The sequence below is a fragment of the Fundulus heteroclitus genome, chromosome 1 (assembly GCF_011125445.2).
Source record: "Fundulus heteroclitus isolate FHET01 chromosome 1, MU-UCD_Fhet_4.1, whole genome shotgun sequence".
NCBI lineage: Eukaryota > Metazoa > Chordata > Actinopteri > Cyprinodontiformes > Fundulidae > Fundulus > Fundulus heteroclitus.
Genome location: NC_046361.1, coordinates 35,479,447 through 35,505,701, shown reverse-complemented (window position 1 = coordinate 35,505,701; position 26,255 = coordinate 35,479,447). Strand labels below are relative to the sequence as shown.

At 38.8% G+C, this 26,255-nt stretch overlaps 1 protein-coding gene across 1 annotated transcript; it reads left to right on the top strand.

The window, feature by feature from the left end:
• Positions 1-13,095: 13,095 nt before the first annotated feature.
• On the top strand, positions 13,096-14,719 carry LOC105926855 (N-acetyltransferase family 8 member 3). Its single transcript, XM_012863342.3, has 2 exons — positions 13,096-13,206; positions 13,768-14,719. Exons 1-2 carry the CDS (start codon positions 13,188-13,190, stop codon positions 14,511-14,513), a joined length of 765 nt encoding a protein of 254 aa, XP_012718796.2. The 5' UTR covers positions 13,096-13,187; the 3' UTR covers positions 14,514-14,719.
• The last annotated feature ends 11,536 nt before the right edge of the window (positions 14,720-26,255 follow it).

The window sequence follows — 26,255 nt, the reverse complement described above, 5'->3', positions numbered from 1 at the left end:
TTACACGAGTCTGAGCTTTGATGATATAAACCCATACAAAGAAATATCACATTTAACCTCATACAACAACCTAACACATCTCAGAAACTATGGATGTAAACTGTAAATATTCCTCTGTTTTCATCACATGTAGATGTAAATACCTTAAAAGTCATCAGAAAGTATGGAAAATATATAAATAAAGTCTGATCATGTAATTTTCAGGTTTTAGTTGGTCAGCGTGAAAGTTTAAGCAGTTAATGAGTGCAGTTGTGGATGTTTGTTTAGACTTTTTTTAACTACTAGCAATACTGGTGCTGCTGAGAAAACTTTAAAATTATACAGTTCATCATACAGATCATTTTTATTTACTCGGAAGATGTGCTGTTTGCAGTATCATAAAGTCAACTGGTGTCCAGACAGAGGAAAGTCTCCATTCAAGATCCAGTCATTAGGCTCAAGTGAGAACAGAGCAACTCTGTCATCACTCTGGAACAACAACAACGTCACGAGATGTCCAGAGCTCATGAAAAAGCTGTGGAGCTTTCAAAAAGGTGGTCAGGATTTGCCTGGAAGTATGGCGAGAGCTGTATCAGACACTGTGCTGGTAGAGACATGCTGTATTACCAAGATGAATAGACCTTTTATTGCTCACGATGATTTTCTTCTACTTCAAGAAAGGAAAAAAAATGTGTCAACCACTCAAGGTGCCGTTCCACAAAAATTGTGGGACATTTTGCAGAAGAAATACAGACAAAAACTGTGTACAGCATAGTGTCTACTTCAAGCAAACTGTCCATCCTCTTTGACGAGGCCACATCTGCCAATCACAAATCTGCTATGATTGTCAGTGTTAAAGCCTCTATAATTGTAGCTACACCTGAATTTGTGTTTTTGGACCTGGTGGAGTTGGAGAGCCAAAAGGCAGAAAGTATAAAGAGAGCTTTGCTGAATTGTTTTGGGCCATAAAGGCGTCAGCGATGAGTGGTTTCAAAAAAGAAAAAAGAAAAAAGAAAAGCTCAGCTGAGTGTGAAAGAGGGTTTAGCTTAATGAGCAATGTATGCACAGATAAAAGGTCTTCTCTATTGTCAAATGTAATTACTCTCATGATGATTAGTATAAATGTGTCTCGTCTTAATCCTTTAGAGTCTAGAAAGAATATAACAACATGGCCAAGAGAGCCCCATGCTGCAACACAAACAAGAAGGCTAATGAAACCTAAGGAGTCTGAGAATAAACATATTTGGAACATTTTATGGACTAATTGAGTTTGTTCAACCTCCTTTTTGAATAATTAATACTTCTGTACTTACCACTTGATATTTGAACATGTTTTGCTTATATCAACTCTACAACAGGTTTTTAATACAAAGCCAACTGTTCTACAAGGTTTTTTTGTACATTTACTCAAATGTAAGCATCAGATTATTTTTGCAACGTTAAATATGCATAAAAATCTAAATAAATTTTGATTACATTGCACTAACTGGTGTACTTTGGTCTATAAATACAGTATATATGAATAGTGGCTTATTAGCTTGCTCAGATTGCTCAGAGGAATTATTTTTGAACTGGGCCCCGGCATTACAGAGGGAAACTAGGAGGAAGTGTGCGTCACCAGCTCCGATTTAAGCTCTAACTCCGCTGCGGTCTCTTCAACAGGAGGTTTTCAGAGGGAACTGACTGACAGATCGGGTATATCCCTGAGCTATAGTTGGTAATCCTGTTCAGAAACATGTTTTGTAGTACCGGACAAAATCTTCCATCCTGAGAGTAGTTAATACATTATGTATTCTCAAAAAGGAGGTTAAAAAAATCCTTCTCTGTAGAAGCTGTGGGCCTGTAAAGACCCTAACCAATCTTTGACAAATTCATGCCCTTCAGACCAAACGGCAAGGTTTTGTTCCTGCTCTCAACCAAAGACGTTATATACTCCCCCCCGCCCTTCTTTCCCTCAAGTTCCGGGGGTATCAACTTATCTATCTATTGGTTGTCCCACATGCCAATTATTCTAATGCACTCACAGATGCCAGTGTCCGTGCTCTTCCCTTCTGAGTTTCTGCTTGATGGCTGCGCATGCGCACTTCTAGTGTTTATGTTTCGTGTTAGCTTAGAGGCTAGGTTAGCAGTTAGCTTAGCGGCTTGGTTAGCAGTTGGCGCCGTTCATTGTAGCTCTGCTGCTCTCACCATAGAAGACCAAATTCGATTTGGGAGATTTTTTTTCACGCAACTCCTGTGAAGAGCGGAACAGCAGGTAAGACGGTCTTGCGTATATGCGGTTATTCATAAAGGGACTTGGGGAAACTTCCAGAGAAAACGCCGACCCTAGCTTTAAGCTAGCCTGTATTAGATGGCCTCATCCATGTTGTTCAAATATGTAAAAGTCCCCTAAACTGTGGCTCATTTGCAGCGAATAGCTAATCTACAAATCTAACCAGAGCTTTGACTGTACTGCACTATATTGATTTAAACCTGCTCAATTCAGGATTCCACTAATATAATTAATATAAAATGTCCTGGTCCATCATAAAGCAGTGGTCCCAAACTCCAATCCTCATGTCCTCCAACTATTTCGATGCATCTCTGCTTCAACACACCTATCTCCAACATGAGCACAATAGCAGCGCTTAACTGCATGATAGTGAGGTAATTTGGCCATTTGATTCAGGTGTGTCGGTCATAGTCACATCTAAATGTTGCCGGACACTGGTCCTTGAGTGTTTGAGTTTGAGGCCACTGTCTTAAAGATTTAAAGTGTTTCACTAAGCATGTGCACGGACAGACTTCCTCATTTAAGTATCCAGTTTATTTATTGAGTTGCTGAAGTCACTCAATAAACTGTTGGTTTGCTGTAATTCATTACAAATATCCCCCAACGTGTCTCTGTGACTGTCTGACAGTGGTGTTGTCATAGTCATTTGGACACATGAAGGGTTCCTTCCAGGTATTTATACTGATTTGCATATGCATTAGGGGCGGGGACAGCGCAGCCAAAGATACATGTGAACGGCGGCATTACTTCCCGCACATCTGGCAACGTGTGTAAAATATGGTTTTATGTATCTGAGCTTTTGTGCGCTTTAAATTTCAAAATTTCTCTCCCCAGCCAACTTTTACTATGAAAGATGTACACCCTCTTATGCATGATCCCCTGGTTATACTTCATAATGATCATAACTTGTTCAGCTACTGTTTGTTGATCCTATCAAGCCTCTTTACATCAGAAGCTAAAAATACTGCGGACTGTAGCACCATCGGTGAATATGTCTCTCTCTGGCAGAATAAAAATTACCTGGAATCTTCACTTAAGGTGAGACAGACACTTTTGTCTGAGCACCATGAAGTGTTTTTTGCACTTGCAAAGAACAAAGCATGACTTGGTTAGAGATGAAGAAACATAATGAAGCAACATTTGAAAGCAGACATCTTTCATGGGCTTTTTCTGTTTTTGAGAACAGACATTCACATTCAGACCAAGATGTAGAACTGATTATTATTTATTAATACATAATCATGAACAGTTCAGGATTATTGAGATTTATACTGATTTTTACCAAGTGAGTGGCTCTAATGTTGACGTTTCATTGCTGCTTTTTATTTACAGTAGTTGTTCTCCAGCACCCTAAACCCTTGATGGGAATTTTGGTTGGGATGAAAACCTTTAAGATAAATTAATCTTTCATGGCGGCAGCATAAGATCATGCTAACAATTTTATAAAGTTCCAACTAATCGGAATAAACTGTTAATCCATAATCCATGAGGGGATCTGGGAGAAACAAAGGGTCAATATACAGAAAAGCACCAATGTTCCACTGTTAGGTATGGAGAACCTGTGATCCTGTGAGTCTGTTTCTCTTCAAAAGACCTGGGAACATAGTTGAAGTTCATGGCGTTTTTAAAAAAATGACATTTTGAGTAAACATTTGATGAACTTTACCAGTAAACTAAACATAGGATCTCTTTGGGTCTTAGCAGAGGAAAATGATCAGAAATGTACAGCCAAATCAGCTCAGTCTCTGTTATTAATCAGATTGTTGACATGCAATTGTTCCCCTACTAAATACAACTTGAATCTACATGTGCCAATGAAAACATTGCTTATCAGTTAATTTTTTTCTTTCTTACAGTAGTCGAAAACATTTCTAAAAGAAATTAAAGGAAACTCATTCATTTCCCAGGCACTGATTAAAGGAAACCTTTTAATCAGTGCCTGGGATTGAGGTGTATAAAAACACAACTACAAAACAGGTAACATCCAAAAGAAATCCCATGCTGCCTTTGCTTGAAGCTGTGCATCAACTAAAACACAGAGACCTCCATAACAGCCGGTTGCTTGCAGAAAGTCTGGCACTTTTACCACAGGTTGCAAACATAAAAATCCTTTGAAGGCATATTTCTTTCCATTTTCCCCACTTTTTTCTCTCATTATTTGCAGCTGACCTTCCACATTTCGCCTACTGAAAGCTCATAGCCAGTACTGTGTTGTTGCTCTCAAAAACACACATACAGGGTTTAGAATAGCTTTCAGTGCTTGGTGGTAAGGTTAAAACTGACTTTGATCATTTAAATATGCCTTGAGTAAGTAAGGAAGCCGAGGAATGCTCTGAGTGATGCAGTCTTTGGATTGCCAAGCAAGATCAGACTTCGGGGTTGACCTCCTTGCAACTTCACACACTTTAGTCATGTTGTTGGCATTCTGAATTAAGATTTATCATAACCAGAACTTGTGAATCCACAAGCGTGTGTGTGGAATAACGCCAAAAGGGAACACAGCTAAAAGCATATTTGGAGATAAAGTATCAAACCTGTTATGTTGCAGAATGTAATCATTCAGGAAAATAATGGGCATTGTATGTCTGTTTGACTGTATCCAAGTTGAAAAGTTAGCCGTCAGACATTCACAGAGACACAATCTCCTCTCAAAAATTCACAGTTTTACTACGGCTCTAACAGAAATCTGTCAGCCTTAAGCCTAAAGCAGCTGCTTTCTGCCTGGATGGTTAGACCAGATAAATGCTGACTGAATTTGATCACTTCAGAGCTATTGGTACTGGTCCATTTTTGCTCTCTTGGCCCAGAAAGCTCAACCAATGCAATACTTTAAAGGAAATAAAGCTGTTTTGGCTTGTCAAGCCCTTCATAAACATGGTAAATATGTGTCACAGCGAAATGCAGTCATATCAGTTCTGTAATTTAACTTAAACATTAATTTGCCTATATTTTGTGCATGCACAAAGCTTCTGTTGTTCTTTAGTGTGGTGGGAGCAAATCTGGATCCTGTACAGTGCATGAAGGACCCAGACGGTGGCAGTAGTAACTTCTTCATAATGTGGGGCCAACATGTACTGCTCATATCGTCAGAGAACTTGAAGGAGGACTGGTCATGCATTATTTTACGCTAACCGAACAACGGCCACACCTGCCTGGCAGTGCTGCAGGTGTAGCATGGCAGTAGGCAATTAAGGAAGGTATTTTCTTATGTAATTAGTTTTCACTTCATGTACAGTCTTTTATTCTTATTTTTTTCCTTTGTATCTGCATGCTACGATTTGCCGTTCACTTCACCGTCGGTAACAAAGAACATTTGTTTTCTAGCGTTCTACATTTGCCATACATACATGTAATGCTACATTACAGATAGTTGTCCCTCGCCCACCGCTACAGCTGCAAAACATAAAAGTGAGTTCCTCACACAGCTGAATGAACAAATCCAAATGATCTGCACTCCGACAAGCAGTGTCACGATCAAGTCAGCTGCACTGAAACATCAGTTTGCACTGAGCTCCCTGTGGAAAAGTGCTCCCATACGTGAAGAAGCACAAACACACCTCCTAAGTGCATGTAGACTGATTGCTGAGGACTGAGGAAAGTTGGGAGTTTTTCACACAGCAGTTTGAATGCAAAATGTTTTTTGGTGAATTGTCAAAGAAAAGCCCTGCCATCATATTAAGTGATGAGGAGGAGGACAAGTAGTAAAAAGAGGGGACAGAAGCACACACAGTAGATCATTATGTTTGATAGTTGAAGCAGAACTACAAAAAATGGGTTTTAAATGTGTGTGTGACTCTTGACTTCATTCAGTGTTGTTGTCGGACTTGAACTAAACCCCTTCCTTCATCCTTCTCTATTTTGGGTTAAAGCTCAGACTACCTAGGGTTCTAAGGACCTCTGAATCTAACGAGTATTACCCTGGTTAGAGTTCCTGTGAGACCTTTTTAGCTAGCTAAGTAGGACATGACCGATCTACTAACCACCTCCTTCCTAGCCCCCCCCAGGGCCCCACCCTTTTTTCAGTAGACAAGCTAAGCAACCTAGTAGCCTGAGACTACCGTCCACCGCCCTAGTTAACAGTGGCTCATACTTTTACACAACGACACTTGTTATTGGATCGGTTAAGGTTTAGGGACTCAAAAGTCCCTAAGGGTGGTGTTTATTAAGTGTTTGCTACAGGCAACCTTTTAAGACCTCCTGAATAATTTTTACAGCCATGCATCATTTCTGTTTTACGACCATTAAATAACTCAATAAATGTTGACTCAATAATTGAATGTCCACAACCTCTAATAGAATTTGATATGCTTCTTTAATTAGTACGCTTTAGCAAGGAATTAGTAACAGCATCGATCAGCTACAGAAATCACACGTTAAAAGTTAACCCACTTCCTAACACTTATCTAAGGCTGCTTACTAATATGTTCAGGAGAGGCTTTTGAATTTAGAGGAGCAGACTATACATGCTAATAGCTGCACCACGCTATTGCAAAGGATTACATGCATTGTTCTGTGGATCACCGAACTGTTAACACACCATCCGTCCCTGCATCCTCTCATGGTACTGGTAAGCTGATTAAAGTCCTGATTCCATAGTATCCTTAAGGAAGGCTAAATGATGTTGGAGGTAAAGAAACTTCCTACAGGGACATAACTTAGTGTGAGGAGACATGCCAGTGGAGATTTAATAACCTAATATAATAATTGTAGAAGGAAAGCTGCAGGCAAAAGCCTTTGTATCATGGTATCCTTTAAAACCGTGCCTTCATCTAGTGAGATAAGAACTATCACGGAACTCCTGGAGACCATTGATCAGTCCTAATGAAGTTTGAACGTGATTTAAAAAAAACAACAAAAAAAAAAAAAAACAATTAACCAATCAATCAACATCCCATATTAGTAAACGGTGTTAGACATTTTTTGTATGTTTTAACAGGGGTTGAAGAGATGCTTGCCTTAGTATTAGATGTTTTTGCTAACTTCATGGAGACAGTAGTTAAAAAAACCCATTTTCATCCGCCAGATTTAAGCTACATGTTTCATATCAGACGGAATACATTGGTCTGATCAACAAACAGAACACAAGAAAGCAAGTTTTAGTTTAAGTGGGCCATAAACTAGATTTGTTTCAGAGTTTCTGGACAGGTGGAGTAATGGGGAAAAAAGTTTGCTGAGGGTTGGACTAAATAATGTCTTGCCGCTGGATATGAAGGAGGAAATCTCAATAATTTTATGGTTTAATCCCTTAATGTCCAAGCTTTATGACAAGCATACTGAACAGGCTCTTTCCCTTTCACTCTTTGTGCGGGAACACAACCATGAATAAAAATGCAGTTTGGCGTCCCCACGGTACTTTTACTGCAGCAGTTTAGTTTTGAGTTAGTTTCCTAGGCAACTCAAACGTTTCTGATGACTTTTTTTGCTTCGAGACAATGGGCAATCAGCTCAGAAGAACTCTTAACTCATTTTATGACAAGAGATCAATATTGCATTTAATGATGTGCTGAAAGGACTCGTGGCATATTTCTCATGTTCAAGTGTGACTTGATTATTTCCACAGCTTGCTTTTAACCTTTGTTTTAGAGATGACAACATGTTCCTTCACAGCGTTTCCATGTAAATTAGTTCTCCATTAAAACAGACATGGGTTAATCTTTGCTAACCAGATCAGTCAACTGAAGAGCGTTTGTAATTGTCCTAGAAATGGACCTAGATCCACCAGTAGAAGTGTGATTGTGAATCATGGCGGCGTGATGTTTTGTAATGTGTTATCTTGTTAAAATAGATTAAGCCACCACAAAAAGAGGCCAATAACAACCTTCCATTTCCTGCCCGACAAAGTTAAGGAGAAAAGTGGATTTAGTTAGGTGTGTGATTACAAACCTGGTTGATTATACCACCAGGTTTGTAATCACACACCCAACTAAATTCACTTTTCTGTGGTGACATAACTTGAATAAAAGGATCTTACAGCAAAAAATGTGTTGAGTGTTAATATGTCTCCATTTATATTCCCTCAGATAAAGGCTGGGGCGATTAATTACTTCATGTGCCATGGACACTGGCCGTTTAATAAGAGGCTGGTTTTTATTTGAAATAGGGTCTTTATTCACATTCTCATTATGAGTGTGCTTGTTCTCTCTTGCCTCAACACTAAAACCTCCATCCATCCATTTTCCAACACGCTTATCCCTATTGGGGTCGCGAGGGGTACACTAAAACCTAAAAATTCAAAACTAAAGGAAAAGTGCACATAAACACTCACCTACTGCCGTCAAAGAAATAGAACAGAATAGAATAGAATCATCTCTTATTAATCCCACAATGAGGAAATTCAGTTGTTACAGCAGCAACGGTAAAACAACAGGAGAATATATATATATATATATATATATTACTTTCTGTGTTCTCTCTCAGTAGAGAATGTCTGCTGATGTCCACAGATTGAGATAATTCATCGAATCAATAACTGCTCTAAATGCTTCCCAAGAAATTTCACTCAGATCATTAGCAAGTGGCCTAGTGATTAGAATAGCCATTTGCAAAAATACTACAACATTCATAAATATTACTCTAAACATTGTAGAAAAACTTTGTTTCTTAAACTATTTTACAAGAGCCTTTAGAAAAGGGTAATAGGCGACAATATCTTGCCTGAATCCTATTTTGTATATTTTTAATGATGGGTAGCTGAGCCCAAAACACAAATTATAATGAATCTGAAATGTTGTGACTAGTAGAAAAAAAGCTTTATAGGTATAGGCACATAAGTTTAATACATGTATAAATACACTCCACCAATACACTCAGTAATGCTCTTCCCCTGTCCAATTGTCCACGTACTGCATTTGTGGTTCTCTGTCCATTTACTCCCCCGTCTGGATTGCTTTATTTGCTTATCACATTTTTGGACTGTTAAGGCCAAGGACGTACTCAGTGTGTAATTATCTGTAAAGCTCATAAATTAAATTATGTGGGGGTCATAAAATGCATGATACAGCAGAAGAGGACTTACACGTTATTTAATACAGACACCCACAAACAACCCTATTCTGTTTCCAGCTCCGCCTGAATATTTCTGGATCCTATTTTCAAGGCTGTCTTAGTGTTGTTTTTATTCTAATGCTGTTTGTTGACCCCTGTTGCTAATTTGTTCACACTCACGTTCCCCATTTTTCTCTCAGTTTGATTTTCAGGAGGTTATTTTAAGTAATCCTTTGAAATGAGACCAATTTATATAATTTTTTAATTTCTTTCTTGACTTTAACCTACTATTCCTGTTTGTGCAGAATCCTTTCGTGTCGACGTTGGCATCATAACCAGAAGTAAATATTTATATATTTTTGGACCCATCAAATTTATTTACTATCCAGATTCTGTGGCTGTGTTATTTTTGAAGAATGTATTGTTTTGATCAAAAACTTGTAGCTATGACCTGCAACTATTGGTGGTGACCCCTGTCATTTGTCATATTCTCTTCCGTTTCAGACATCTTTTATTGATGGATTGAACAGTACTCTGTTCAAAGCTTAAGATATTGTTTTGCAACTTAATTCTTCTCCACTACTCCATCCCTGAACTTTCTGGAATGTTTCTTAGATGCTTTTTATCTGTGAAAAGATTTTTAAAAAACATATCCTTTTCCCTCCACCTACCGATCATGCATGACATTATGTTTGCACCACACATACAATTTTACTATCGTACAATAGGGTGTGTAGGAGTAACCTGACAAAACTTGAAAATGTTCAAGAGACACATAGAACCACTTTGCAGTTTTGGTTAGCCAGTGTCTGATCTATCGGTTCAGCGTTCATCATTTCCGCCTGTGTGGTGGAAATGGTATGCACCTTTAAAAAAAAAAAAACTTTAAGTATGTATTAAACATACCTTTCAGTAAGCCCACATTTCTGCACTAGAAAGCCCTGCTCAGTTTATGGCTGCTGCTTAGCCTCCTATTCCAAGCCCCCCACATTCCTGGCATCCTAACTTGGTTAGCTTGGTCAGCTGGCCACCTCCTCAGCTGTTGGACCCCTTGTCCATAACAAGCAGTCTATTGTCTTCTTTTAACCAACAACTGGATCATTGCACAAAGACCCAAATTTGTTTTTTTCCAGGAACAATAAATGGCCTCAAAGAATGTGTGCGCTGATATGCCACAATTATCCTTCTATATATAGTGTATACCCGCTTATCACTGCAGGGTCATGAGGAGGATAATTCCAGCATCCTGTACAGGTCCATCACAGCAACGCAGAGACACATAGGACAACTATGCATGCACTCGCTCAAAGAAACAACAAATTAAAGTAAATGTCATGTTTTCTACTGTGGGAGGAAGCTGGTGTATCTGGAGAAAACCCACAAATGCATGGGAAGAACATGCAAACGCTATCCTTCTTGTTACAAAGTTGCTACAACCGTGTAATAATTATTTGAGTGCAAAGATTTCCATTTCCTTAGTAGTATTTTTCTGTAAAACAGACAATATGATCAACTGAGAGTTTTCCTTTTACCAGTCTTTATTCATATAGGCCTTTTCCTGGGTAAAAAAAAAAAATAATCATAATGATCCTCAATACTAAAGGTGTTGGGTCATCGCTATAAAGCATCAAGGTTGGTGTGACATTACTATCACCAAAACAACTAGAAAACAGCACAGTTGCAGTGTTTTATGTTTCAGTAAACTAATTCATTAAGCTTGATTAAATTCTTCTCAGAACGTGGGAAATAATTACTTTCTGAGAAACGCGTCACATTGAGCTTAACCAAGCCAACAATGATGTGCTTTTAATTTCTCTCAGTGTATTTAATGTTGCTGAAGCTTTCAGATTGATCCGATGGGATTTAATTCCTGACTGAGATGGAAACGGGGAAGGGGGTGGGATTTTTGAGGGGATTTGTCCTCGCCAAATGGGATTTCAGTGTTGGTGAGTTTCGAGGTTCAAGGTTCAGTATTTGCGTGGCGGTTGCGAAATGTTTCTAGACGCTTCCAGTACAACTCGACCTTCAAGCCCTCTCAGATTCATGAGGCAGAGCTATTGATTTAAGCAGGTGTAAAGGCCCCTATCCTGCCAGGGAAAATTAAATCATGTCCAAGGGCCACCGGATTATTGCACAAGACACCAACAGCATAGGAGACCTTTATGTCAGGGAGATAGACAGTATTCATTTTATTAGCACTTCGGACTTCAGGAAAGAAACCACCAGGACCGCCCCAAAATGCATTTACTCACAAAGGCTGGTACAGATCATTGATAAGTTAGAACATAATCAGGAAGTTTATTTACGTCAGTACAACAATTAAAAAAACTGATGCTCATGTTATATAGAGTCACACACAGAGAGGCAGAGTGATACATTTCAACTGTTTAAGTTAATTTCCCTGATTGTTCCTTACAGCTAAAAGAAACCAAAAAATTAGGTTCCTAAAAAAATATAATTTTACATAGGACAAATAAAACAAAGTATTTTTAGACATGAAAGGGTCAGGTTACATCCTACTGAGTCATGAAAAAGACTGACGACTTGGCAAGAATCCACCAGACAGTCATTGACAAGGAGAGTCACCAACAAAAGTTCATTGCTAAAGAAGCTGGCTGTTAACGAACAACGGAAGGTTTACTCCAGGGAAAAAAAGAGTTTCAGTAAAAACAGAAGCAATGGGGAAAACAACAGCTTTGAGAGGATCGTTGATGGATTGTGTTAAGTCACCTCCGAACCAGAGACAGCGTCAGAAGCATTCCTGGATCAAGATGAAGAAAGACTGAAACCAGTGGTCCAAAGAAAGAGTGAAGTTACCATAGTCAGTGATGATTTGCTTAGCCTTGTCATCTACTGGATGTTGGTCCACTGAGTTTTAATCAGTTTAAAATCAACACAGCTGTCTACCACGGCATTTTCTGACCACTTCACACCTTCCCTTAAATGACACACTTCATGGAGATGATGATTTTATTCTCCAGCAGGACTGAGAACATGACCACAGTGCCAAAAGTACCAAAATGTGATTTAATGACCATGGTATCACTTAGATTGACTAGCCAACAAATTCATCTTACGTAAACACTATGAACTAATCTCAAGAGGAAAATGAGAGACACCAGACCCAAAAATGCGTTGCCTTCATGCCACGCTGCATCGAGGCAGAAGTGCATGCAAAAGTAGCTGCAACTATGCAGACATTGTGCGGCATACTTTTTCAGCAGGCTGACTTTTTTCTATATATAGGAAGCAGAATATATATTAAAAAAATTCTGCATCCTTTGTTGAGTCATATGTATTGTTCACATTTTCTGACAAACAGATTTTTGAGTTTTCATTATCTGATGATTTCATAAAATCATCAAACTTAACAGAAATAGAGGCTTGTAATATATCCCTTTGTGTGTAATGAATAATATCTGACTTTCGCTTTTTGAACTTTTCCATGCTGTTCTATTTCACTGAGATGCACCTGTATTAAGAACACTTTAGTCTGGGGATTGTCTATTAAAACCTCAATCGAGCACTGAATTCACATTCTGCTCAGAGGCACTTAATTTATTCAGGATCTGTGTTCATCCTCCCAAAGAAACCCAGTGATGAGTTCTTTACTAAGCTAATTAAGTTTAGGAAAAAAAAAGTCTATGTTTCATAATCAAATCATTGCTGTGAATAATTTTAATCAAACTTTTAACACACTTCCACAAATCGATATCATCTCAATTTAACTGTGTGATTTAGTATAAACATTGTTCATTGCTTTGTACAATCAGCGGTCGTCTGTCGTTTAAGGTCTTACCGCTATGTGTGTGTATGGTGAGCATGCTCAGACTAATTTCAGTCCTTTTCATGAACGGCTGATTATCACAATCTGTAGCTTAAGTCCAGGCGCAGCAGCAGCAGCAGCGTTAAGTACTTCAGTGTGAGCGGAAGACGAGGGGAAAGAGTCGGCATGGCCCACAAAAGCGACTGTAAGTTTGACTCTTTTCAGCTTCTTTATGCATTTTTTCCATGCTAGAGGAGTTGATAATAATCAAGATTACTAATATGAGAGAGGGAGAGAGAAAGAGAGAGAGAGGGAGTGAAAATGAATGTTACCAATTAAATGCCCAGATGGCATGTCACACATTCAGCGGAACTTGAGACCTTTTGTTTGTTGCCTCAAGATCTCACCTTGATTGGATTTTTATCAGCAGTGCATTTGAGACCTAATTGTATTCCGTCCTACAATGACTCATGCTTCGAACCTGACAATGAAATAATGGTCTAATAATTTCAATTGTAAATTTCTCCTCTGGTTGTCTTGCAAATGCAGGTTTCACATTAATGTGCAAAGACCTTAATTACAATGAAAATTCTGAGATTCAATAAGAGGTATATTGATGGCTTTATTTTTTCTTTTAAATATGATTTAAGCTTATTGAGCCTATTGTGAAATCCATTAGGAATTTGTGATTGCAACAGCAGACAGATTAGTCTCACTGAGCCCCTTTTTCCCTCACCCCCACCCCACCCTTCTCCTTTTTTTTCAGTTCAGTTCTCCATCAGGGAATACAAACCCTCAGACGAACATGTGGTCATGTCACTTTTTCACGACGGGATACTCGAACACGTTTATCCGGCATTTTTCAAGGCAATGAGCAACCCAGACCACATCGGCATTGCTTTGAGCATTTCCATGGCTGGCTACGTCCTCGGAGGCAGCTCCTACTTCCAGGCTTTGCTCTTTGGCAGCCTTTGGGCCGGCCTCATTTATTACTGCTGCCATGACATCTACAATAGCTACATGATGGGGAGGCTTAGCACAGACATGGCTGACATTCAAGCGAGCTACCTGGAAAACCCCGACAACGGCTTCTGGGTGGCAGAGGCAGACGTCAACGGCCAAGCCAAGGTGGTGGGGATGGTGGCGGTCGTGGGCAAAAGTGGGGAGGAAGAAGGCGAAAGGTTTGACGACTTGAACGGAGGAGTGAGCAACAGAGAGTTTAATCAAGACACCGGCGACAGAGGTTATGCCCATATGCGTCACGCAGTTGTGGCGTTCGCATGGCGCCGCAGGAGCCTGGGCTCGCAGCTGACGCGCAAGGCCCTGGATTTCTGCAAGGAGCGAGGGTTTTCCCGGCTCGTTGTGGACCTCAGCTCACCACAGACTGCAGCCATTTCCATGTGTCAAAAACTAGGCTTTGTTCAAACAGCCTCGCACTGTAACACCCACGCTAATCGCTGGTTCGCCAAACTTGCCACAATAAATGTGATGCAAATGGAGAAGTTGATTTAAAAAAAACAAAAACCGGACACTTGTTTGACATTAACACCTCACACTGAGCGAACTGTTCAGTAAAGCCAGAATATTACAGCTAATTTATGCTTTTTGTCATGTTTAATTCAAAAGATTTGTCTGCGAGCTAGTTGCACTCTTTGTTAGCTTGCTAGCATTAACGTTTTGGTGGGAAAAAAAATAAATAATCTCTTTTTCTCCACAAAGCTGCATCAACTTTCAGTTTCTTTTTAAATCATTTTTGTTTGCCATGATGTATTATGTGTAGGCTACAGTACACCTGCACCTAACACAGCCCATTGCCCACAAACCTGAGAACAATGAGACCATTAGTTAACTCCCGTAGTCAGTCAAATTAGATTATTATTTGCAAATGTAAAGAAAATAAATCTATGCGGAGCACCGTTAAAGTGATTACTGAACATCAGACATAATCACAATTAATTAGCTATTGTTCACCTGTCAACGAAATGGAATAAAATATTTACGAGAAAGGAGAAATAGTCATTTGAAAGCAGGAGAACTTTCTCTTAAGCCTCTTTCCGGGGAGAAGTAGAATCCGTTCGCCTCAGAGGAATTAATGCCAGCTGACTTCTAAGACCCCACAACTCTTTGCTTAAAATACCAATGAAATGCAGTAGTGTCAGGACTTTGGTGGGTTTACAATTCTTTGGAGCTAAGGTGTGAGGTGTGTGTATGTGTGTGGCATAAAAAGAAGATAAAGACTTCTCAATACTGCAGAGCATTCCAGTCAAATATACAACGAAGATGCAGAATGTATTGATACCAAACAGAGGGGTGCATTTTGTTTTGAACAACATACATGTCTGTGAAGGAACATTAGACTTAAAAGCTTTTCAAAGATTTTGTTAAATAGAGCCCTGAAGCACCATTAGCTTAACAACATAGATTTACAGATTTTCCAGCCTACATCGCAACAGAAATCCCCCAAAGGTGATCAAATGTCCAGCAAATTATCAGTGCCTCACAGTGCTGCCTTATCTTGGAAACATGTACGCGTTACCAGGCTGTAAGCCTACAAGCAAAAAAAAAAAAAAACAGCATCGAGAATCAAAGCGTGCAAGGACAGGTGTGGCCTAAATGAGTTTCATGAGAGGACGGTGGATGGATGGAGCAGCTTGGCAGTGAGATGCACTCACCATCAGAGACCTTCAGGCATCAATCATTCCTGCTGAGCCTGTCAGAAAAACATTCGGCCGGTGGCCAGCAGGCGGGTGCTGAACCCGCCAAAGGAAGATGAGAGTTAATGCTGGCCAACCTGTTGTCATCCTCTCACAATTACCGGCACAACTGGCTTCAAGGTAATGACAGCTTAATTCTAATTCCACTCATATCCATGCGGCGCCGAAGAGCTTCTTGTTATTTGGGTCTGGTGACAATGTCAGAGAGAATAGAGTAGAATAATGTGCGCTTTATTGTCCCACAGTGGGGAAATCCAGGTGTACCAGCAGCAAAGTTAAGCTGAAATGGAAGCTTTTAGATGCGCAGAAAGGTAAAAATGTAAAAACAGGAAAGAGAGACTGTACAATAAGGGCAACTTTACACATATAAGAAAAAAATAGTGTACAGTTATTGCTTATTAAAACAGCAAAAGAGATATGCAAGAGACGTGTGTATTTTTATGGATTAAAAAACACCAACCAACCATTTAAAAGAATGTAAAAACGGTGCAAAAACAGCAGGGATGTAACAACTGGGAAGCAGATGCAAGGCATATTGCAAATACTTTCATTACCATAGGTACGATGATTACCATAGCTAAAATGATGTGTGTGACACTGCCAGCTGTATGTGCATTGAACTAAAAAAAGAGTGAACAGTTAAATAACAAATTACCATTTTCCATTTAAATGTAGGTATACAAATGTCTGAATTTTCCCACTGGTTTTAAAAACCTTTGTTTTTTTTTTTTGTTTTTAATACTCATCGATCAGTTAAAATAAGTAAATACAACTTCTCTTGAGATATGGAGGTTACTGGAAGTCTGGAACGGCTGCGTATTCCTGCACACTGCTGGTCAGCTTGCATAAAGATGAATACTCTACTGCTGCAGACAGTGACAAGACAAGATAGTTATGGCTTGTGAAGTAAAGCAGCTCCAACCATAACTATTTTAAAGATAAAAGTTAGTAAACTGCGAGAGGCATCTGAATGGAAGCTTGCTACCCAAGCAAATAGCCTGAGTCATTTACCCGCTACTAGGAGCTTGTGTTCCTGTTTTAGAAGCAGAATGAAGATATAATAATCTGCTGAAGGAGCAATTGAAAACTTAATTCAGAAGATATTTATTCTATACACAGGTTTATGTATAAAAGCTAAATAATAAATAAATCCTGTATATAACTCTTATATAGGAATTTCAAATCTTCAAGCAGTAGTTAGAAAAATATTAGATTTTTTATTAAAATTAATATATAATGTTATTATAATCATTATCTTTAGTTTTCATTGCATTCCAATGAAATTTGTCATCTGCATTTAACCCATGACTTTAGGTAGCAGTGGGCTGTCACTGTGCAGCACCCAGGAAGGATTCTGGGGCGGAGGGTCTTGCTCAGCGACCCAGAGTGGCAGTCTGTGGGATTTGAACCCAGGAACTTGCGGCCTCTCCATGACACAAGCGCCCTGCTCTCTAACTGCTAGGTCACCACTCCACCCTCATTAAAACCTTGTGTAACTACTGTGGCGGTGTAGTGTTTTTACTCATGATAATCATACCATGTGAATATCATCCTGGCCCATGCCCAGTATGGGCAAAACAAAATGCTTAAAATTAAATAACTCAAGCAGTCTGTGTGTATGTGGTAACAAATGAGTTGACTGCTCATGTGATACTTATTGTTTTATGGTTTTAAGAAACAAAAGTAGAATGGATTTCTGCCATCAGATGAATCTATAAATGAATTATATGCATATAGATAGGCTATTATCAAGAATCAAGAATCTTTATTGTCGCCATATATATATATATATTATATATATAATATAGATATTATATATATAATATATATTGTGGTTATATATATAGTATTATATTATATATATCATATATTCTATATAATCTGTGGTATATATTTGTATAATCAGTATTCATATCTCTCTATCTCTCTTGTTTTATCTATCTGTCTATCGATCTGTCTCGATCTGTATATATATATACATCATATATTCTATCTATGTATATGTATATATATTTATATCTATTATATCTATATATATATATATATATTTCAGACTAACTATACAGACACAATCATAGTTATTTATACCACCACCGCTTCTACATTTGAAATTGTTTTCATTCAGCCAACATGTTTGCTTTTGAAGAGACATGGATGTTTGAAAAAATAATAAATCAATGAACATGTCAAAAAAAGTTTGTGTACCCTTCTTAATAATTAAGGGAACCATCTTTATCACAGCCTTCTGCATGTTTGCCTGTTTCCTTTTTTATATATATGTGTTGCGGTAAGAATTGCTGTCTTAATGGCAAAGAGAGCCCAACAGATTCACTTTCACAAGGGAAGCATTATTGCTTTGGCTATAGTGCTTCACTTTATGTATATGCAAAAAACCTTATATTAGATATTATTTTGGGATTCAGATCCTATGGACTCAGAAACGGAAAGGTAAAAGAGAAAGAAAGGAAGATAAAATAATGAGGCAAAACATTAAAAGGTAGAAAAGGCAACAAAAAAAGAGAGTAGAAGATAACATCCTCGGAGTCTGCTTCTACATCTACAGAGAGAGATATAAAAAGAATGTATGTTCGCCTGTTTCCACTGAAGGCTTTACAAGTTATCTCAAGTCTCTGAGGCTGGAGGGCCTCCATGCTGTCACCCAAACCTTCAAGTGAGACTCTGGCTTGGCCACTCCTAGACGTTAATATTTCTTACCATATGTAATTATTGGCACCTTGAGTTCAGGTTTTCTTGAGAATTTCAACGGGATTGATTTGAGAGACTTTTCCATCTGTTTTTCATTATAGGACGGAAGATTCCCAGCGTGAGATAGCTTAAGATCAATAAAAAATGGGCACACTCCCTTCAGAGGAAGAGATCAAAAATCCAATAGAAAAACAGTTTTGGTCTACTCAAAGAGGGAAAGGGATGATGGTGGCAGTGTGTGTGTGTGTGTGTGTGTGTGTGTGTGTGTGTGTGTGTGTGTGTGTGTGTGTGTGTGTGTGAACTTCTTTCAGTGTAGCCAGACATAATATTGTCTTCCTGCATCCTTGCATTAAAGTATTTTTCCCTTATCTTATAAATCAAACTCCTATCTCGATCTGAGCTCTTTTTTTGTTGCTTATGATAGAAAGAGCTTATATATCTTTTAGGAAAACTTTTGATGACAATAACAAAGCAAGTAATCTACATTACAAGCAGCGCCTGTGTGTAAACAGGTCTGTTTCTTTTCCTCTGTTAGTTTCCTTATTGAATAGGCAAACATTATGGTGATTAATTGCTTAAGGAAACCGGCTCGCTTTGTGCTGCTGTATTGGAGCCAAATGTAGATTTGTTTGGATCATTCATCATCATATGTTATTCACCGCTGCCTTGAACAATCGCGTTTCATCTTCATTGTTGCACCACAGCAAGTTACTTTTAGTCCTTTCTCCTGAACTTCACTGCAGAAGAACACCTGGTCAAATAAAAAAAACAAAAAAAAAAAAACAAAGCATTACAAAGCTTTGCCTTTCCACAGATACGTTGCCTTCTAACTTTCATCACTGCATTTAAAAAGCTGACATTATGCAAAACTGCTCTTCAGTTCAAAAAATGCTTGGACATTATCTGCTGTACAGCTCAGAATTAAATTCTTAAAGAGCAGAAGGTTAGACCACACAGCCGATTCTGATAGCAGAGCCAGTAGAAATGTGTGAAATAGGTCACATGAATCCAAGCAGAATCACAGAGCAGGAACATGTGGGAAATTATCCTCATGAATATTCATGGCGCAGAGATAAAATATTAGATGAAAGTGGAATTTGATGTACTGTGTATTGGAATGGCAGTTGTACCAATTGACATTTTCCTTAGTTTGTTACATTACAACCACAAACTTTAAAATATATGTTATTGGGGCATATTTTACTAGACTGACCAAAAGTAGCCAGGATTTTTGAAGAAGGAGAAAAATGATGCATGAGAAAAATCTGTGAAGGTGGATTGTGTATTTATTTTAATACTTCTGTCTTTTGTGGTATATCCCAACCAGATCTGAACATTAGGAGACAAACATATTTGCCCATTTGCTTCTGCCAAACAGCTTAAGCTCAGTGAGATTGGATTGAGGAACCTGTGTGAACACCACGTCTTACCACAGCTTGTCGTTTGGATTTGGATCAGAACCCGCTTTCTGGCCAGTCTAACTTACATACTAACAAAAAATGTTTTGATCCAAATCCATCCATAGCAAATCTGGCTGTGGGTCCAGGGCCTTTATCCTCCTGGAAGGTGAACCTCCGCCTCAAGCTTTAAGCCTTTTGCTACCTCTGTTTTATCCCAGGAGTGTCGTGCATCTAGCTCCTCACCATTTAGAAGAAAAAGATCTGCGAGAGTGCCAGCACCACCATGGTGAGGGTGTGTTTAGGGTGATGTATGGTTTCAGTTTTCTACCAGGCATTGCCTTTTTCCACATGCTTGCTGTGTCCCCCACGTGACACAACTCATGGTTGCCCCTTCAACAGGTTCTCCTACCTGTATGTGGGTCTCTCCAGCTCTCCCAGCATAGCCTTTGGTGCTCCTGGCTTCTTCTGATTGATGCTCTCCTTGCCCAGGCTGTGTCTTAAGGTGACAGCCCCACTTTTGGCAGGGTAACAGTTGTGCATACTCGTTCTATTTTTGGATGATGGATTAGAACTTTTCAAAACTTTGGTGTTTTTTTTAACCCAACACTGCTTTAAACTTCATACCTTTCTCCCTGACCTGTCTGCTATGTCCCTTGGTTTTCGTATTCTTGATTGCTAAATTCAGTTCAGTTTTATTAATATAGCGCCAATTCACATCACATGTCATCTCAAGGCTCTTTACAAAGTCAATTCCATCAAGTGCTCCAGACAGATTGGTCAGAAAGTTTCCTCTCTAAGGAAACCCAGCAGGTTGCATCAAGTCTCTCCAAGCAGCATTCACTCCTCCTGAAAGAGCGTAGAGCCACAGTGGACAGTCGTCTGCATTGTCGATGGCTTTGCAGCAATCCCTCATACTGAGCATGCATGAAGTGACAGTGGAGAGGAAAACTCCCCTTTAACAGCAGAACTAGACTCAGTGTGAACGGTCATCTGCCTCGACCCACTGGAGCTTAGAGAAGACAGAGCAGAGACACAGAAAGAACAGAAGCTCACATTGACCCAGGAGTACTTTCTATGTTAGATGGTAATAGCGGGTGATCTGCTTCCCTGGATGATGTCACAGCTAACAGAACACCAGACCAGGTGTACCTACTATAAAGAGAAAAAAGACAGAGAGAACATAAAATTAAAAGCAGGAATAACAACAAATAATACAACATTGGAGAACAGTAGGAGATCTCAGCAGAGTGAGAGAAATAGACCTTGATGTTCTCCAGCTGCCTAAGCCTGTGGCAGCATAACTCGAGATATTTGGGGCTATCATCAGAGGACAACATAAAAAACCCACCCCATTTGTGTAATTCTTTTTTAAACTGTATTATTTTCCTTTTACTTCATAATTATGTACTTCTTCATGTTGGTCCGCCACAAAAAATCCCAATAAAATATTAGAATTTGTGGTTGTAACGTGATAATTGTGGGAAAAAAAAAGCTCAAGGAGAACAAATACTTTTGCAATGTCCTGTACTTAATAAGTGGGTTTTAAACAGGAAACAGCTGCACTGTGGATAAATGTTGCAGACAACGTGAGGCTCTGCCTTGTTTGCTGAGCTGCAGCATCAGAGGAAGGGGACTGTGGGGATTTGTTCAAGGAAGTAATTGGACACAAAAACAACTGAGAAATTGATTGCAGCTGCTGTAATCACAAGAAATATGGGACAATCAATTTTTATTACAAATCCGATATAGCGAGGTGTAAAAGTTCAGGAGTGATCCTCCTGCGCTTAAAATGATTTCGCTGTATATTTTTGGGCTAATGAACCAAGGGACTCATATCACAGTCACATCTCAATCACAACAACGACTACGCAACGGCAGTTCTAAATGAGATACTTCAAGTAACCGTGACGGCTGGTGGAAACTGGGAATCAATCTTTCATTTCTCTTCCTAAACGCCTACTGAGACAAGTGAGCAAGCGTGATACCACTGTGCACGCCGCGGCATTGATAACGTCCATGTGCATAAGGATGCAATCACCTTAAAGGTTTGGGATCTGGTCAGTGCTATGTCAACATGCTTGGGATCTAAGAGTCAAAAGATTAAGCGATGTGAGTACTTTTGGGCATTCTGTCATTCAGGGGTCGCCACAGCAAATCAGTATAGCTTGCATTCTTTACATCGGATGCCCTTCCTGACGCAGCCGGGACTCAAACCCAGGTCCCCTGGATCAAAGACGCAGACTTAGCCCATCACAGAGGAACTATCTTCAAAAGGACAAAGTAGGTATTTTAAACAAAACATTTTTTAATTACTTTCATGTAAACAGCTTTCTATTGCATTTTACTGTGAAATCAGTCAAACTTAATATAAACTTAATTTATATACATTTAGATGTGGATAGAAATGACTGCCAAGGACAGTAATTCTATTAAGCTACATTTGCAAGCTTGTTCTTTTAAGTACATACATTTGCATTTCTGGTATTGTTTCCTTTTATTTGGTTTACCTTGGTTTTAATTAAAATCCTCCTTTCAACGTGTTCTCTATGAATGCAGCAAAACATCTGATCTGGGAAAACAGTGCATGGATTTCCGCAAAATCTGGCCACAATGAAGCAAACGGAGGCAGCGCGGTATGTGAAGGAGACCGCCGCAGACTGGATTGGAACTGGAATTTAGAGCCCATGTTTAAATCTGTAACAAGACCCTCTGTTGCCCAAGGGTTTACTAATGCCAGCTGATTAGCTAAATTCTTGAACCTCTTGTGATGCCATTAACCTAAATACATGCAAAGTAGACTAAGGAGGATTTTTCCCTCTGTGCTTTTAAAAAAAAAGAATTATTTTGTGGAATCCTGTTGTGGAAATCCAATCTTAACTTTGGTATTATTGTAAATTTGTTAGTGAAAGAAGCTACACTACAGGGTAGTTTCTATAAAGAATCAAAACTGTAGAGAGAAATGCCATTGAAACAAAGACATGAACTCTGTATGTAAGAAATGTATGAATAGGTCAATTGTCTAAAACGTCAAAGCAAAACAATTAATAATAAAAATATTTAGATTCAGATATATTTGTGTACAGTAAGAAATAAAAAATAATGAATTTATGCAGTTTGTAGAGTCTGACGGCCTTATTTCCTCAGGTTTTCTCCGTGGTTCCTCGTGGTGAATGTGTCCGTTACTAAATGAGCTTCTGCGACTGACCAGCAGGCATTGGGCATGAATTATTGCCCTTAACTTAATCAGCTTTCTATTCCTTGACATAAAAAGTTGAGTTCCAACCCAACAACATTACAGGCCTTGCAGATCAGTTTATTCAGCCTATTGGCACCCGCCGCCCTCAGTCTGCTGCCCCAGTAAGAGCTCTGGTGCCCAAGAACTCATAAAACATCCTGAGCCTCGTCTGACAGATGTTGGAAGACCTAAGCTGTCTCAGGAACAGAAGTAACGTTTAACTTCTTTTTAAAGTGAAGTAATGGTCTTTGTTCTGTCCAGCTTGTTATAAATTTGCACACCAAGACACAGTATTTGTAATAATTTGCGTCCTTCAGATTCACCCCCATTAAACAGTAACTACAGGTGTTCTAGTCCTCATTAAATCCACCAACAGTTTTGTTTTTCAGCCATGAGCTGCAGGTGATTCTGTTTTCCATTACTCTGCATTCAGTGCATTCACTTTCTTTGACGCGGTGACTTACAAAAGTATTCACATACGCCTCAGATTTTTCTGCATTTTGTTATAACACAAACTTCAGTGTATTTTACTAAGATATTAGATAAAATGTCTAGAGATATACCATGAAATGGAAGTACAATGACTTTCATATTTTCCCCTTTACTTTGACACCACTAAGTATCATCTAAGGTAACACGACTGCATGCAGGAGTCACCTAATTGCTAAGCAGAGTTCACATGTGTGCATCAAATCCACCAGAGAACTTGGGCATAATGTGAAGAAGCTTATAGCAAAGTTAGCTCGTAAAAACTATTTCAAGTTTTTAAGTCAGTCACCATGACAACTGTAAAACCTGGTTTTCCACGCAAACTGACAGAAACATTAATTAGAGAAGCAGCTAAGAGGCCCATGGTAACTCTGGAGGAGTTGCAGAGCTGCACGGCTCAGGTTGGAAAATCTGTCTTTATGACAACTATTCATTGTTCATTTAAAAAAATCAGAAATTTTTTGAAGAGCGACAAGAAGAAGGCACTTTCGGAAAGAATGCTAAAAGAAGTCCTGTTTTACTAATGGGGATTATATCTAAATCGCAAAATTGAAAAAAAGAGTTACGTCAGGTCAGGGAAACTGTTCAGAGTTGATGGAAACAGAGCTGGAGCTATAAATACAGGGCAGTCCTAGTAGACACTTGTTAGAGTCTGTAAGAGACTAAAGATCGGGATAGAGGTTCACCTCCTGTTCATGTTTAAGAATGACCTAGTCAAAGGCCAAATCGTTATCCAATTAAGAATCCCTGCCAAGGTTTGAACCTTTCTGTCCACAGATACTCTCTGTCAATTTTAACTGAGCTGGGGGTATTTTGCAAAGAAGAATGTGCAAAAAAGTTAATTCTTTAGATGTGCAAAGCTTCTAGAGACATACCCCAAAACACAGCTGTAATTGTTGGGTCTGAATAGAAAGACGCAGGCAACATTACAACCATGTAACCTTTTCCTCCCTTTTTGAAATAATGTCAGATTTTGTGCTTGTCTATCACATACAATCCCAACAAAATGTGTTAAAGATTGTAATTGTAATGTGACAAAATGAGTAAAGGTTAAACCTGTGATTCCTTTTGCAAGGCACTTTATATTTAACGAGAGCAGAGTCATGAGAAAACTTTTGAAATGAATAAAAATTTCCAGTTCCTTTTTGTCTCTATTTGTTGTTGTTTTTTCCAACTTTCTTTCTTTGATCAACATATCTGTTCCTGTATTCCAGACCTAAAAATATTCCAAAAAAGTAAGCTGAGGATAATTTGGTGCATGTAATAAAGTGAAAAAGATAATGACGCCTTATATCTATTGTGATTTGGACATTTGTTTTTAGACGCCTCGCAGAGTTCTGCCACTGATTTTGTCGCATCGGCAGAAGCTTTTTGCAGACATCATTTTGGCTCTGCTTGGAAAGCAACAGAGTTCCCCAGGAAGACTTAGAAGCTTAATGGTGACAGAGGCAAGACAGAGAGAGACAAACTTGGAAAGCCCAAGCTCACAATGAACCATGTGTCTTTTTAAAGAGGTAGTCCATTCGTAGGAGCGCTCCACCTGAAGTGAATCATCCATCAACAAGATTTTCTTCCCTAGCTCGGCTGTTTCTTGGTCACCATGACATGACCTGTCTTTCTTAAAAGCCTTTGTGATTAATCATGCTCCATAAAAAGTAACATGCAAACAAATCAAAATGAAAGCTTTGTATATGCCAATGTTTTACTTTTACTTTGTCATTTACAGTTAATATAGATCAGCTGTTATCAACACATACACATGGGTCATTGCAAATTAGTCCACAAGTGAAGTCAGAGGTAAAAAACATAACGGTACAGGCAATACAGAAAGTACACATTAACAAAAGGATGTGCAGAAAGACATGGAAAGCCAAGAAACCAGCAGAAAGTCAGTATTTAGAAATCATGCCTGCTGCTATTTGTAAATCAGTATCAGTCCATCTAATATTACCTGATGCCCTGTAAACGATTTCACAGTAAAACAAAAAAAGTCTTACTGTTGCGAAACATATTAACAGCAACAGCAGTTACATGGCTAATGCCGCATTTCCAATTAGAAGAATAAAAAAAGCTAAAAAACAAACAAACTGATGTTTAAAGAAAAGATCCATTAAAACCAGAAACTGTTGAAAAACTCTTATTTCTGTCCCCTTTTTCACATCATTGTCCAAGTTGTACAAACATCCAGTGTCCTCTTCCAACTTCCACAAGCAGCTTTACTGTCTGTCTGTCTGTTTAAGGCCACGGCATTTTGTTGAAGTGACAGGAAAATATACAGAGCCTGCCATATAATATTGTACGTTGAAAGAATACACACAGAACATGTTAAAAAGATTTTATTATACACATGGGATAATAATAAGATACATTAATTGGTATTACTTATTAACGATAATTCCCTAAAGAATAGAAATAGAGGCAAGCTTCATAGTTTTGCTGACTGTGATTATGCAATAGGCCAGTAGGTGGTTTCATGTGCAAATAAAGCATTGAGAAATTAACCCTTTGCTCAAGCAATTGGCTGAAAGGTACTCTTAATTTTAATCATGTGGCTTCAGATATTTTGGTAGTGATGGTAAGATGAGGTATTGAACCACTTATGTAAAAATGCAAAACAAACTTACAGCAACTGAAAAGGCAAAACCCAAGAATAATTAACAAAGCACGGCGAACAGGACATCAGAGTGTGAACAACAGGACGTTTGACAGC